At 53.4% G+C, this 15,426-nt stretch overlaps 1 protein-coding gene across 7 annotated transcripts; it reads right to left on the reverse strand.

Moving 5' to 3' along the window:
* Nucleotides 1-86: 86 nt before the first annotated feature.
* On the reverse strand, nucleotides 87-13,526 carry TMEM268 (transmembrane protein 268). Of its 7 annotated transcripts, XM_040083517.2 has the most exons (10): nucleotides 12,948-13,526; nucleotides 10,525-10,812; nucleotides 8,393-8,567; nucleotides 8,180-8,289; nucleotides 7,563-7,670; nucleotides 5,730-5,879; nucleotides 4,685-4,795; nucleotides 3,281-3,358; nucleotides 2,273-2,458; nucleotides 87-1,094 (listed from the first exon to the last, which is right to left on the reverse strand). In XM_040083517.2, the coding sequence occupies exons 4-10, from the start codon at nucleotides 8,252-8,254 to the stop codon at nucleotides 837-839; spliced, it is 966 nt and encodes a 321-aa protein (XP_039939451.1). In that variant the 5' UTR covers nucleotides 8,255-8,289; nucleotides 8,393-8,567; nucleotides 10,525-10,812; nucleotides 12,948-13,526; the 3' UTR covers nucleotides 87-836. The 7 variants fall into 7 exon arrangements, with proteins under 7 accessions (XP_039939451.1, XP_039939449.1, XP_039939452.1 ...); XM_040083515.2 differs by lacking the exon at nucleotides 8,393-8,567; XM_040083518.2 differs by lacking the exons at nucleotides 10,525-10,812; nucleotides 12,948-13,526 and adding an exon at nucleotides 9,098-9,202.
* Nucleotides 13,527-15,426: the final 1,900 nt, after the last annotated feature.

Genomic DNA, 15,426 nt, shown 5'->3' on the forward strand with positions numbered 1-15,426 from the left:
GTCACTGATAAGAGGATGATGAGTTAGGGGTCACTGATAAGAGGATGATGTGGTGGGGGTCAGTGATAAGATGATGTGGTGGGGGTCACTGATAGGAGGATGATGTGGTGGGGGTCACTGATAGGAGGATGATGAGTTAGGGGTCACTGATAAGGGGATTATGTGGTGGGGGTCAGTGATAAGAGGATGATGAGTTGGGGGTCACTGATAAAAGGATGATGTATTGGGGGTCACTGGTAAGAGGATGATGAGTTAGGGGTCACTGATAAGGGGATTATGTGGTGGGGGTCAGTGATAAGAGGATGATGTGGTGGGGGTCACTGATAAGAGGATAATGAGTTAGGGGTCACTGATAAGGGCATGATGAGTTAGGGGTCACTGATGATGTGGTGGGGTCGCTGATAGGAGGATGATGTGGTGAGGGTCACTGATAAGAGGATGATGTGTTTAGAGGCTCGATGCTGAGGGGATGGTGCTGGGGCCTCAGGTAGGAGGAGCTGGATCTGGTCTCACCGTTCCTGGTGACAGGAACAATGTGGGGAGAGGCAGAGTCACCCTGCACCCCGGGAAGAGCCAAATGCAAGCTCCTGGTGCTCCAGGGCTCGGCCTCCTGCTGCCACCCCCAGCGCTGGTCTGGCCTTTGCTGGTACGAGGCTGTGTGAGGGGTGCTGGTTGGTGGCAGCAGGGTTTGGACACGAACGAGCCCCAGGCCGTCCCTGGGCTGTTTCTGACCCCTGGGGCATGCTGATCTGGGGGGCAGGACCTCTCCAAGGTGGGCAGCTTTCTTGCATGTTTTATTAGAGCCCCGTTTCCACTCGTTCATCCAGGACAAGGAATTACAGCTCCCTTCTGTGCCCCACGGCTTCTCCACCCTGGTGTGTGGGGATGGCTCCACTGTGGTGTTTTCCAGCCCCCTCTGGTCGCCTGGCCCAGCTGTGGGGGGTGTGCAGCACGGTGGTCTGGATGAACTGGCAGAGACAGGGAACGCTGCTGGGGCCCAGGTGTCCCCCTGCCCCGGCCCCAGGGAGCCGGCCCGTCACCAGGAGCCGCACGTAGCACCCACTGAAGATCACCAGGAGCTGCTGGGCCACGGCCTGGAGGGAGCAAGAGAGGTGTCAGAGCAGGGCATCCATCAAACACCGTTTTATCCTGCTTCAAGGACTGCCCTTGATGCCTTAAGTTTGATCTTCCCTGTATTTCAGGTTCTGTGCTGCCCAGGGTGCAGCTCTGAGCTCACACTCAGGGTCACTCAGCTCTCTGCACACAGCAGCGACACAGAACAAATCCTGTTCCTGCTGCACACCAAGGACAACTTCCAGCCCAAAAGCACAAACAAGGGTGGCTGGAGGGAGGAACAAGAAGGATGGGACCTCACAGCCTGGAGCTGGAATTGGACAATTAAACCCCAACACGCAAATGGGCCAAAACTTATAGAAATGTAAGATCTTGTGACCATTTTGGGTCACAAGACCCAAAATGACTCTTGGGTGCAGCCCTGGCCAGGCTCTTGTCCTGCCCAAGAGGCCTAGAGGCCTTTCAATAGATGTCTAGTTTATTCTCCGGCTCTGTCCAGTCTCTGTTCCTGCTCAGCCTGCCCAAGGCATCATCCCACTCTGACAGGAGCAGGACAGCAGCCAATGACACAGGTGAGTGGCCCAGATCCCCCGTGGCCAGCAGCGCTGGCACACTGTCCCCACAGCGGGGGGTGGCCCTGGGGACATGCCCGCCCTGTCCCTGCCTCCTCGGGTTTGTTTTTGCCTGTAGACGGCCAGGGAGCCTCAATCTGCTGGGATGTCACCTGCACTGAATTCACTTAGCAACAGTGACAGGAAAACGGCAAAACAACTCCAAATCATCCCTTGGGTAGCTCCGTGCTGAGCGGAAATCGGGACACGTTTGATGCTCAGCGTGGCACAAGTCTTTGAAGGCACTTTGCACGGAGGAGACAAAGGCTGGGCTCATCCAGGGCTCAGCCCCAGCCTGGGCAGGGGCACCAGGTCCCTGGGGAGAGGTTTTCCTCCAAACAGGACCCTTGGGACCAGCAAGGAAAAGCCCAGTCCATGAATTCCTCAAGGATGATCCCCAGCTGCTCAGAGAGCTTTGGCAGCTCGGCAGCTCCAGGGCTGGAGAAGCTGTGTGTGGACTTCCAGGTGCTTCTGCTGGAGAAAAAGGTGGCTCCCCTTTCAATTCCCCATGGCTGGGATGAGTTTTGGAGCCGAAATACCTTGAGGGGGAAAATTGGTGCCTCTGTCAGGGGGATATTTCTCCTCACCTCGGGTGGGCCCTCGGGGATGAGGTGCAGGAGCTCGTTGCAGGTCACAGGGGCTTTATTCAGGGTCACCCCGCTGGATAAAAGAGGGGATTCTTCACATGGAGCCTCCTCCTCCATCCCCAGCTCGGGCTGAACCGCCACGTCCATGACCACACAGAGCTTGTTCAGCCTGTGCCTCCAGCCTGCCTGGAAGAAAAGGAGATTTTGGGGCTCCCCAAAGGCAGGCAGCAGTGGTGTCCTGAGCACAGCCTTTACAGGGCGATATTTCCTCCAGCCCAGATTTAACCCCAGGGATTTCCCATCCCAGGCAGCAGTGGTGGTGCCCTGAGGACAGAGTTTAAAAGGCACCATTTCCTCCGGCACGTTTTTCACTCCTGGGATTTCCCATGCCAAGAACCGTGTCCATCCCGTGGCCTGGCTGCCCTCAGGGACAGCTCCCAGCACCACGGTCACAGCCTGGCACGGAGAATCCTGCCTTTAAAAACAGCGTTACCCCATCCCCTGTGTCAATCAGGGAATTGCTGTCCATCCCTGGGCTGCAGCTTTCAGGGAGATGAGCAGCCTGGAGGTTTCAGAGGGCTCTCACCTCTCATACTCTCATCCCACAAATGCAGCTCGGTGGATATTTACTCACCCACAGAGAGCAAAACATTTTCAGGAGGCCAGGAGGACAACATTTTTATATAATTAACTCAATCCAGCAATTATTCCTGCTCCTCCAGGCTATCCCATTCACTCCAGGAGGACAGCTCCAGGTGGCAGCCGTTACAAGGCGTGCCACATGCTTCCAAAATTTGCCTTTGATGCCTGATGACTTTCCATCACTAAAGCTGTACAGTTAATTATCCAGACACGCGCATTCCGTGGGGTCCGGACAAATCCCCGCTGGGCAGGTGCGCAGCAGGGCACTCAAACCCTCCCTTTGTCCTTGCCCACCTCCAGCCCAGCAAATGTGGGGCTCAGGGCAGGACGTGCCCGTGTCCCCAGGCTGTCCCCTCTGTCCCTTACCTGTGTCCCCTGCAGGTGAGCGATGTGGGCTGTCAGGGCCTGGAGGCAGCGCTCGGGACTGAAGTGCACAAACCACAGCTGGAAGGGGCAGGTGAAGGAAGGAATCTCTCCATGCCTCCCCCTCCCATCCACGTGGATGCTGGGTTGGGCCTGGCAGGGAGCAGAGCTGAGGCACCTCGGGGCGCTCAGGGCGGCCAGGACCCGAAGAACACAGCCCGGGGTTGGTTTTAAGGCAGGAGGGTCAGGGCTAAGACAAAACTCCAAGCTAATGGGCAAGCAGAGAGCAGCCAGTCCTCCTCCCCCAGCCCCTGCTGCCTGGCATGACCCAGGGTCACTGCCCATCGCTCATCTCAGTGACCCTACACGAAATTAACTGCGGGGCACGGGGACTCTGCTGCCCCAAAGCCCTTCCCGCTGTCCTGCCTGTGTTCCTAGGGATTCACTCCATTCCTTTTTTACAAAACTGGCCACGCTCAGTGCTGCTCTGAGGACACTGCTGGGAACAGTGGGACGTTGGGGATGTTTGCTGGGGACGTTGAGGACGTGAGTCCTGCCAGCTCCGAGCCAGCCAGAGCTCTGTCCTTGTGCATCTGCTGCACGGGGATGCAGGAAAACGTAAAATCCAGAGGGTTAAAATGGATCTGCCATTGGAGCAGGCAGAGCCATTGTAAATCCCGGAGTTATTTGCTGCTCTCAGGCAGTTTTGGGACAGGTAGGTCAAGGTGAAGGCTCCCTGGATTAGTTCTCTAATGGACTATGCTGGCCTGAATAAACGTGGAATTCAGGTTTACAAATGTGGAATTCAGGTTTTTAAGGGTTCCCTCCTCCTCCTCCTGAATGACTTTGCCCTCCTGCAGTGTTCCCTGTCCCCTTCCCTGCTTCACCCTGGCTTCCCTCTCCATTTGTATTTCAATTTCTGTGTCTCTCTCACCTTCCTTTAACACCTTCGTGGAGCCTTAAAATTCTCTTAATTCTCCTAAATAACCTGTCTTGTGCAGAAGAATCATCTCTGAAAAGCAGCAGATGAGCCCAGGGATGTGCATTTTGTTTTTCTCCATGTTAGAGTTTTTTGGGGACTGTTTGGTTTTCTCCTTGTTGTTTTTTAGCGGTTTTGGGGTTTTTTTTACCATAGGAGCTTTGCTATTACTCTGCCTATAGGCAGAATCATCAGTGTCACATAAGTACAACATACTTTTAGGGATAATTGTCTGCCCCAAGGAATCCAAATTTAATCCTTTAGACTGATTATTTCCAATCACCTTTGGGCATATCTCAATAAAAACTTCCCAATTCCTCACACCATCCCATAGGAGACAAACCAGATCCTAGGAACCCCACTCTCTGGATCACAACACCGGTGATCTATCCAGGAGGGATCTGACCAATCCCCAGCAGAAAGGATACTTGTAGGATGCTGTGTGGCCCATCCAGGACATCTGTAATCCCCAGGATTATGCTGTGTTTGATAAAGATTTCATTGACAGCTGCCAGCCTCACATCTGTGTTCACGTTCAGCTGTTAAAGAATGAGAGGGGAAATAACGCAATCCACAGCAAAAGTCCACAAATGCAGCTGGGTAATCCCAGATACTGCAGCTCTGAAAGGGAAAGAGTGGAACTGATTCCCAGTGTCATGTTCTACCTTCCATCCCCAGCAATCTCCTCCCCTGAACCTCCGTGAAGCCCCACGTTTGCCTGGTTTCCTCTTGGAAGAATCATTTGTTCCGAATCCCCCTCTGGATTTTAAATCAAGGCCTTCCAATATGAATTTTCAGCCAAACAAATGGTGCCAGGTATGCCAGAGGCAGCAGAGAATGCCAGGAGGAGCCATCAGGAGCAGGGCAGGAGGCAGAGCTGCTGTGGGAGCACAATCCACACCCTGCAAGGGTTGGTCTGCAGGGTGAGCTTGGTGTGGCCACTCAGTGCTCAAAGAAGCTCCAGGAGAGCTGGAGAGGGGCTGGGGACAAGGGCTGGAGGGACAGGACACAGGGAATGGCTCCCACTGCCAGAGGGCAGGGCTGGATGGGAGATTGGGCAGGAATTGTTCCCTGGGAGGGTGGGCAGGGCCTGGCACAGGGTGCCCAGAGCAGCTGTGGCTGCCCCTGGATCCCTGGCAGTGCCCAAGGCCAGGCTGGAGCAGCCTGGGACAGTGGGAGGTGTCCCTGCCATGGCAGGGGTGGGATGGCATTTAAGGTCTCTTTCAACCCAAACCAGTCTGGGATCCTCTAATCCTCTGATCTCCAGCAGCAGGAGGTCTGAGCCAGCCTGAGCTCCAACACTTCCATTTCAAGCATTCCGTCCCCTCCCTTGGCTGCAGAATATTCCTTGCTTTCCCTGAGTGCTGTAAAAATATTCCCTCTCCCCCGGATCATTGTATCCTTTCCCTGCAGCTGGGGAATGGAATCCTGCTCCCCCCTCTCCACATTCCCACAGCAGGAGCCTCCTCTCACCTTCCTCTGGTGACAATCCATGACCAGGATCACCAGGACAGTGAGAGCCAGGGCCACCAGCGTCACCAGCACGCCAGCCCCCCAGGAGTGTCCCAGGGAACACAGCTGGAGAGTGGAGTAAAGGTTTGTCCAGAGAGAGATGTAGAAAACCTGGGGAAAAACAGAGAGGCTGGCGAGAGTCACAAACCCATGGAAGTGAGAAAAGTCACGGGAAGAAGAAGATAACAGTCCTTTCTCCCGTATAAATTAAGTCCCACGGGATTTTTCACAGGGTGAGAAAGGACAAAACTTCCTTGCAATAATAAACAGAGGAAAGAAAGGACTGGAAGGACTGAGTGAGCCCTAGTTTATTTTAAAAAAATCACCACTCACCAAAGACAAAGAGTGAATTATTAATGATGATTCATCCCTAGGAAGGATTTCAACAGAGTTCTTCCATTTAGATAAGAAATGCACTCACTGAGGCATATTGATAATAATTCTCAGAGTCCCTGGATTTCGAAAGCTCCTGTTTCAGGGTGGTGCAGAGACCTCTCCATGACAGTAATGCTCAACCAGTGGGCACTGACACAGGGCTCAGGGACTGGGTTAAAGTCAGGGAAAACTGGATTCCTTTCCCTCACAGAGCACGGATTTAGGCAGGAGATTGCCTAGGAGCAGGTGCGACATGCAGGGCACGGCATCATCTTATAATGACAAAACTCCGGTGCACCAAACACACACCAAACCCCTCAAAGCACTGAGCAACAATTCCTCCAGTATCAGTGAAAGATTGGATTTGTATAATGGCTATCCACAAACAAAAAAAAAGGAATTAAAGATTTGGATAACACCCTCAGCACAACGCAAAGCACCAGCCTCACAGCAGATGCTCATGGTTGGGTCTCTGGAGTTTCTTTCACAAGCAAGACCAAAAGTTGACAGATTTGCTGGTCTAAATTAGCATCAGGACCAGAATGGCTTCAGATCTTTAAAATCGAGGTTTAAAGCAAGCCTGTTGTAGGTACTGTCACCTCAGCATGTGCTGCTCACCCGGGCATGGACAGCCTGCTCTGGTGGCACTGCCAGCAAGGGGTGGGGAGAGAGCCCTGCCCCCATCTGCAGGAACCCTGTGAGCTGGGATCGCCAAGGGAACCCAGCAGGAACGTGTCACAACCAGGATGTGCCAAGGGAACCCAGCAGGAACGTGTCAGAACCGGGATGTGCCAAGGGAACCCAGCAGGAACGTGTCAGAACCAGGATGTGCCAAGGGAACCCAGCAGGAACGTGTCAGAACCGGGATGTGCCAAGGGAACCCAGCAGGAACGTGTCAGAACCGGGATTTGTGAAGGGAACCCAGCAGGAACGTGTCAGAACCGGGATGTGCCAAGGGAACCCAGCAGGAACGTGTCAGAACCGGGATGTGCCAAGGGAACCCAGCAGGAACGTGTCAGAACCGGGATGTGCCATGGGAACCCAGCAGGAACGTGGCAGAACCGGGATGTGCCACGGGAACCCAGCAGGAACGTGTCAGAACCGGGATGTGCCAAGGGAACCCAGCAGGAACGTGTCACAACCAGGATTTGCCATGGGAACCCAGCAGGAATGTGTCAGAACCGGGATGTGCCAAGGGAACCCAGCAGGAATGTGTCAGAACCGGGATTTGTGAAGAGAACCCAGCAGGAACATGTCAGAACCGGGATGTGCCAAGGGAACCCAGCAGGAACGTGTCAGAACCGGGATGTGCCAAGGGAACCCAGCAGGAACGTGTCAGAAGCGGGATTTGCTGCCCAGCCAAGCCCTGCTCCCTCCCTGGGCGCGAGGCCCGCGCTGGGCAGCCCGCGGTGCCCTCACCACAGCCATGGCGATCTGGAAGCCCCTGGAGCTGTAGAACAGGTACCGTCTCACTTGTGGCCTCAGGACACCCTCCTGGATCAGCCTCCTCCACGGATCCATCGGCACCTGCCCGGGAGCAAACGCTGAACCAGAGCCACCCTCCAGTTTGGGCTCCAGTGCCCAGGCTGGGCAAAGCTCGTGGGGCACTGCAACCCAGGTCTGTGTCCCAGAGCTGCCTCCCACGGGGAGCATCTCCAATCCCATCCACGGAGCTGCTGCTGACACAAAACTCACGTCCTGCCTCAGCTGCAGTGAGTAAAACCTGCCTGGGAAGGGCAGGGAGAGGCACAAGGGAAGAAAACGCCTTTTTGTGATGAAGGACAAGACAAGGCAGATGTCCCGGAGATGTTCTGCCCCATCGGAGTGAACTTTAAACAAAATCCACTCCAAACTATCTTCAAACAGCTTCTTCACGGAGGTTTAAGCCAAGTTCATCCCAGCTGACTTCCAGCCCACAGGGAATTGGCTGAAACAAGGGACTCTCAAACCAAAAACAAACCCCAGAGCCATCTGGGGCGTGGGTGTGAATGCAAATTACACAAATCCAGCTGGGATTAACTCCCAGGGGAGCTCACCTGGACCCCGAGGGACTGCAGCTTCTGGGCACAGAGGTCCATGTCGAAGGAGGAGGTGGGGCAGGTGTTGTCCATGCTGAGCACCAGCAGCACCCGGCCTTGGGGGGGTTCTGCAAGAGCCCAAAGGAGCCGTGAGCGAAGCAGACGCCTGCAGGAAATGCTGACGCGCGTGTCTCGCTGCTTCTCCTGTGCGCAAGGAGGCAAAGACTGCACCTGAAAAGGTGTCTGCTGATACATGGACATTAGTGAGTTTTTCAAAAGCTGGGTATTTTGTAATTTTTGTAACTGCAGACTCTGCAGTCCTCTCGGATGCGCTGCTCCGGTGGATACAGGAGGCTGCATGAGCTGACAATTAGGACAAGCACTTATGATTGCTTTAGCTTGATTCCTGGAAATACAAAACATTGCATAAGTGCACGGGTACCTTGATTTAAAAAAAAACAAAAAAAACCACCTAACTCTTGTTAAGAACTGACAGCAATCAGGGAAAAACTCAGATAAAACAATTGAGAGTATTTCAGATGACAAGCATAATTAATGGCTGTTAACAATAATACGTGTGAAGCTGAATGATTATTTAATGATTATTAATCATTAAAATACTGTACCATCACCTCAGAGTCTGCAAACAGCTGACAAAACCTCTCTCCAGTGAGGACTTTCCTTGCCCAGGAAGCAAGGGGGGGACACCACTGGGGGTTTATCCCACGGCCAAGCAGCACCTGGCAAAGGGGAGGTGAGAACACAAAGCACCCTGGTGTGTTTTAAACTGGTCCAGAGTCCCCTCCTCGGCCATGGCTAAGGAGCTCTGCGAGCAGCCTGAGATCCCCTGGAAGGAGAGGAAACCCCAAAAGCATCGCAGGTGTGAGCAGTCAGAGATAACAGGAGACAACAGGAGATGATACCAGGAGATGATACCAGGAGATAACAGGATGCTCTGATGTGCAGCACAGCCATGTCCTGCTCCGGCAATCCCTGGCTGGAAGGACGGTGGGCTCAGGCTGCTCCGTGGTGCTGAGGCTCATTTCCCTCTTGGGGACACCCCCACTGCCCACCCACCTTAAAAACCCACTTGAGCAATTAATTAAAGTGCTCCCAGTAACGCCGTTGCTTGGGAATGTGGCAGGGCTGCCCTGGAGCACCCACAGGTCCTGCAGCAGCCAGCTCTCCTCTCCAGCAGCGTTCCTGGAGCCTGGCTCTGCTCGGTGTCAGCTCAGGATCAGAGATGCATCCCGCAGACTCAAGTCAGGAGCCTAAAAAGTGTGAGGACAGCCTGTCCTAGATTTGAGGAGCAGCCCAGGAGAGCTGTGGTCTCCAGGCAGCCCATCTGGGATCCAGCTAGAGCTTACACAAGCTGTGCTACAGCGAGAGGATGGGTTTGGGCCAAAGGAAGTGGCTGGTTCTGCTGAGATCTGCTTCACTGAAAGGATTCACTCAAATTCCCTTCCCCTTTGCAGCTCCAGGGTCAGCCAGGTGTCCCTGGGCTGCCCCTGGGGGCACTTTGAACAGAAGGGGAGCCCTGCAGGGGTGTGGGGTGTGTGAGTGAGCAGCCATCCATGGCTCTGCCTGCTGCCAGGGTGATCCCAGCCCCAGTGTCCAACCTGGCCTTGGGCACTGCCAGGGATCCAGGGGCAGCCACAGCTGCTCTGGGCACCCTGTGCCAGGGCCTCAACACCCTCCCAGGGAACAATTCCTGCCCAATTTCCCATCTAAATATCCCCTCTGGCAGTGGGAACCATTCCTTGTGTCCTGTCCCTCCATCTTTCCTGCAGCTCCTTCAAACCCTGCCAGGCCACACCGAGGTCACCCCAAAGCTTCTCCTCTCCAGGTGAACACTCCCAGCTGTCCCAGCCTTTCCTCCCAGCAGAGCTGCTCCATCCCTCTGATCCCCCTGGAGCCTCCTCTGGATCTCTCCAGCAGCTCCAGCTCCTTCCTGTGCTGTGACAGGGCTGGGGCAGCTCTGCAGGTGGGCTCTCACCTGGGCACAGGGGCACAGGGGCACAATCCCCACTCCCTGCTGCCCCCAGCACACGTCAAGTTTCCCAAAGATTTCTCAGCTTCAAAGGCCAAGAGGAGAGGACTTGCAGGGGGCTGCTTTCCCATAGGTTGATTCATTCATTCCTGCATATCAGGCATTCCAAAAAAAAAAAAAAAAAACCAAACAAAAAAACCAACCCCAAAGCGTCTCCATCCCCTTCCCAAAACGCTGAAACATCCACAATGTTTTGGTGCTTTCACAAGTGAGATGCTGTTGAAGAGCATCTCTGGTAAAATCTGTCAGTGGTTATTTTAAGGACACTGAGCTCAGATCTGCCTCTCGCGTTACCAGTGAGCTGCTCCCTCACCTGTCACCCACTGCAGGGCTCCATCCTTGGAATCACTCTTGCAGTACAGGAGGGAGGAGTCATTTTTCTCGGTTCCACCAGTCTGGCTTTTCTGGGCCATGCTGGAGGTGCCTCTCCGTGAAGGTTTGTGTGTTGTCTGCTCAGAATTTCAGCATTTCTCTCTGTCCCTGCTGGGAAGCACCAAGGAGCCCCACAGCAGCTGAGTGGGGAGCAGATTGTGAAACCCTCACTCCCACTGCTGCCTTCCTGGGGATCCTGCTTCCCACGAGCCACGAGGCATTTTTAGCCCTGGAAAGAGAAAAAAAGAAAATCCCAGATCTTGCAGAGACAGCAAATGAAGGATAACAGCAGTGACTGCTCCTGGGGGATGTCAGCACCTGCTGTGGGCCAGTGCGAGCTCAGGACACACCGACTCACTTTGCTGAAAGGTGGAAAAGTTAGCCTTAAATATTCCTTAAATTATCCCCACATCCATCAGCATTCGCATTTTGCACACAATTACCACGGAACAGGCAGCATTTCTCCTTGCCATCACCTCCAGAAGAACCTGGAGCTGGTGGAAATGCCCCTCCCGGGGAGCGACACTCCTGCTCAGCGACACAGGGACACATCCTCACCACAGGATGGGAGAAGTGCAGATAAGGCAGGAAAGTGCATCTGCTGAAGGCAGAGTCAAACAGCAGCTCCCACCCAGCTGCAGGGAAGCCTTTGAAGGTCTCTGCTTTCTCCTCTCCTCTCCTCTCCTCTCCTCTCCTCTCCTCTCCTCTCCTCTCCTCTCCTCTCCTCTCCTCTCCTCTCCTCTCCTCTCCTCTCCTCTCCTCTCCTCTCCTCTCCTCTCCTCTCCGAAGTTCTCACATCAGGCACCGTGCCCAAGGTTTTCCAGGTGTTTTTTCCCTGCTGCCACAGCTCTCCAACCTCCTGCCAGCACCTGTGGGCGGCTGTTAAATGCTTGGAAGACTCTGGAGTTTACTTTTCAATTACCTTCCACTCCACCTCTCCAAAACCATCGCTCATTTTTTAACCCTGGCTCAAAGCAGGAGCCTGTTGCTGTCTCCTGCTGGGAGGATCCCTCACAGATCTCACCCACTCTCTTCCAAAAGGGATTGTTTTGTTTCTGACCTTTTATTTCTGATTTTTTTCTGATGGTTGTGGCTGTATTCACCCCCTTGCATAAAGCCAGGACAGTCCCTGGTTGAAGACTATCAGAAAGGAAACGGAGGCAAGAGAAACAACACAAGAAATTCTTCTGATCACCGAGGAAAAAAACCCAAAAAGGGCTGAAAACTCCCACTCAAAGCAGTGAGTGTGTGCACACAGGACGGGCACAGCACCTGCTCTTCACCTGCACAGGTGAGGAGAGGTTCCCCTGGCCATGAAGGCCATGGGCACCACGTGTCACAGGGCACATCCCGGCACCAAAAGCTGCATTCACACTGAATGTTCTCACTCTTTTGCCATCCAGCAGAAGGGAGTGCAAAATCAAGACAGAAAAGCCCACAGAAGACAGAAGCAAAGAGTGAAAAAACAAAGGAAACTAAAGAAAAAACTGATTAGAATCTGAAGAAAAACCTGATTAAAACCAAGCACCCCATTGTTGCCGCTGGCACCTCCATTTGGAGGTGAATCAAGGCTCTCTGGCCAGATGGTGAGAACTTGGGGCTCTGGAGGACAATGCCCAGGGAAGGTGCAGCTCAGCCATCCCTGGGAGGGAAAGCTGGGAGCTCCTCAGCCAAAGCAGCTTTGCTTTTTCCTCTTGGTGCTGCACAGTTTGGCTTTGTTGCCTTTTCCTGCAGATCTGCCCACCCGGGGATTTGGGTCCCCCCAAACCTCGCTCTGATCCCTCCTGAGCCACCTCGAGCCTCTCCTCTCCCGCACTCCCAGGCTCCGTGTTCTCTAAATTTCATCTTATTCTTTATGCAATGCCGACATCCCTCTGGTGAACTGAACTTCCTCCTGCTTTGGACCCCTCCGAGCCCTCACTGAAGAGCAGAGGAACACGCAGCAGGCCCTTCTGCCTCATTCCCAGAGCAGCCAGCACAGCCTTACCTGCTCCAGCTCACTCCTGCTGCTGGCAATGCAGCTCAGCCTCCTCCTCCTCCTCCTCCTCCTCCTCCTCCTGCCTGTCCTTTACGTGCCACTGTCCCACTGTGCCCTGCACAGGTGCCACACTGTGCCACCCCCGAGCAGGAAGGTGCCAGGCTGTGCTGGATGAGGTCTCTGTGTCCCTGTGCTCCTGGGACCGGGGATTACCCAGGCCTGTGCCCCTGCCTCCCTCTCCTCACCCCGGCTGCAAGCACAGACTTGCAAAATCTGCCTGGTGCATGTGACTCTCCCCCCCGGGCTGCGTTCAGAAATGTGGTTTTAACCCTCTGTAGTTCCTCAGAAGTGTTCCCACGGCCACAGCGGGAGATTCTCCTCCTCACCTTCAGCAGGGTGGGGGTCCAGAGCTGGAGCTGGAGCCTGAGCGGCACAGACTGGAGGCTCTCCCCTTCCTCCTCCTCTGGGATCAGCCAGGCAGGATTGAGGAATTACAAATCCCACAGTTGCACCACATCAGTTCCTGTGAGTGCTTCAGTCAAAGCCAGACACCCAGGGCAGGGCTGGAGACATCAGAAGAGGAGAACACAGATCTCAAGGCTGACGAGGTCCCTGTTTATCAAAAGGTGAAGGGCAGCACACAGGAACAGGGATGACAGGCAGGGCAGTCGGTGCCCTCCCCAGCCAGGAGGCTGTGCAGATGTGGAACAAGTTTCCCCTCCAGCAGCTCCAGAAGAAAAGCAGGAGGTTCAGGCACGGTCAGATGGATCCTCCAGAGGAGCTGCTCGTGCTGGAGCTGTTTGCCTGACAATGCCGAGACACCATGAAAACAAAACTCCTTAGCCTGGGAATGGTGGTGTCAGAGCTCCCCAAAAGCTGCAGGATCCACGGAGAGTTGGGACAAAGCAAATCCAGCGGTGAATGATTGGGAAAAAAAAGGAAAAAAATCAGCTCTTGCAGCGTCTGTGTGCACTTCCTGGAGCAAAGGCTGCTCTTCTGGAGGGATGGGTTCTGCAGCCCTGCCTGCTCCAGAGCTGTGAGTTCATCCCATCACGTGGCTCCACAGGCAACAGGAACAACCCCAAAGCCGCTCACCCTCGTGGGATCTTGTTACACTGGAAACCGGCAACACCATCAATTATGGGAAGAATCCCATAAATCCATCACCAGCTCAAGGCCCGGCTCCAATCCCCACCCAAGCCAGGGCCATGGGAAGCTTTGGGTTCTTTTGCAAACGCTCCTCATTAAGAGTTTTGGCTTTGTTTGCTCCTCACCCACACAGAGATGCTGCCAGGGAACACGAGCAGCCAAGAGCACTGCCAGCTCTCCACAGGAAACCACCCCAGGCAAATCCCTGTGGGACAATAAACTCGAGCTGCAGCACATCCCCCTGCCCCTCTTGTTCGGCAGGACACGCAGGCTCTCGGCTCCAGCACCTCCAGCAGAAAACTCCTGCTCGTTTGAGAGCAGTGCTGGCATCACCAGAGCCTGGAATGCCACCATGGTTTGGGTGAAGGGACCTTAAAGCCCATCTGATTCCACCAGGCTGGGCTGCTCCAAGCCCTGTCCAGCCTGGCCTAAGCCTCCCTTTTACCCAACATCTGCTGCCTCTGGGGGAGCTCCCCCCACCCCGTTTTGCCAAATTCCTGCAGTGCTGAGCAGCTGCTTAGGGACTGCTCGGAGTCAATGTGTTTGATTTCACCTTCCTCAGTTACTCTTCCCTGCAGGGAGGCTCAGGCTATTGGTTTCAGATCATTTCTCCCACTTATCAAGATCATTTGGAATTGGGATTCAGTGCTCTGTACTGCTCGTGTCTCTTCCCAGCTTGGTGCCCTGGACTTAGGTTGTACTCCCTGTTCCACCCGCTGCATTAATGAATATATTACAGGGCAACTATATTACAGGGCAATGAAAAAATCTGCTTTTTCAAGACAGAACTTTGAGGACTGTCCCAGGCTGGCAGTGCCCACCCACCCCTCCCAGCCTCAGGAATAACCTCACCCCTCATCACGTCCCTAAGGTCATTTCTGAGGTCACTCTTCAGCACCTCTTTGAAGTCTCACTGCTTTAAATAATTAGATGCACACATTTATAGTCTGGTTTTGCTTATTCTGACCATGTTCTCTCTGTGTTTACTCCACACTTTGATAAACTGAGCTCCTTTGCAGTATTTGGAATCCACACCCCTGTGATTCCAGCTTTTTTGGCCACACTCTGCATGTGGTTGCAGTTTCTCCCCACGTCAGCTTTGTTTGGACTGTGCACACTGCAGCCAACACTCATTTTCTTTTGATGAAACTGCATTTTCAGGGGAGAACTGTGCCATCTTTTTCCTATTTTTTTCCCTAGTGAGCCTTAATTAGGAGAACAAAGTTGTTGAAAGCCTTGTCTTGCCCTTCTCCTCCCTTCCTGCACACTAAGTCCTTTCACTCTGAGTTGTTGGATTTTTTTTTGTCAGCAAAGCTGACAGATTGACAGCCATTAAATATAAAAATTTATTTCACACTACCCATAAATTACAAGTTTCGAATGAAGAATGACACTTGCTTAAGGCACGAAGTGTGGTTCTTATCTTTTTTTTCCTACTTCTGCCTTTTTCCTATGAAGACTTAAAGCATTATTCTTTTTACTATGGTAATGCAAAAAGCTCTTTTCTTGAATCTCAAATTAAAAGAGGGAAAGATCGCTATGTGCCTGGGATAATGATTCCGCCATTGATCCAGAAGATGCTTTATTAGATTATTTTGAGGCAGACGAATGTAATTTAATACCAATTTATTTTCTATTCCTATGCCAGCCCAAGATACAATCTTTTCTGCATGAAATTAGCACTTTCTCCTTTCAGCCTCAAAGAAACATTACACT

Source organism: Hirundo rustica, chromosome 20 (genome assembly GCF_015227805.2).
Source record: "Hirundo rustica isolate bHirRus1 chromosome 20, bHirRus1.pri.v3, whole genome shotgun sequence".
Lineage (NCBI taxonomy): Eukaryota > Metazoa > Chordata > Aves > Passeriformes > Hirundinidae > Hirundo > Hirundo rustica.

Coding starts and splice junctions, on each gene's coding strand:
- TMEM268 (XM_040083515.2), bottom strand. CDS start 10,624: ATGGCCCAGAAAAGCCAGACTGGTGGAACCGAGAAAAATGACTCCTCC. Junction 8,290..10,524: donor AGCCCTGCAGTGGGTGACAG/GTGAGGGAGCAG, acceptor GGGCTCTTGCAG/AACCCCCCCAAGGCCGGGTG. Junction 7,671..8,179: donor TGCAGTCCCTCGGGGTCCAG/GTGAGCTCCCCT, acceptor GCTCCCGGGCAG/GTGCCGATGGATCCGTGGAG.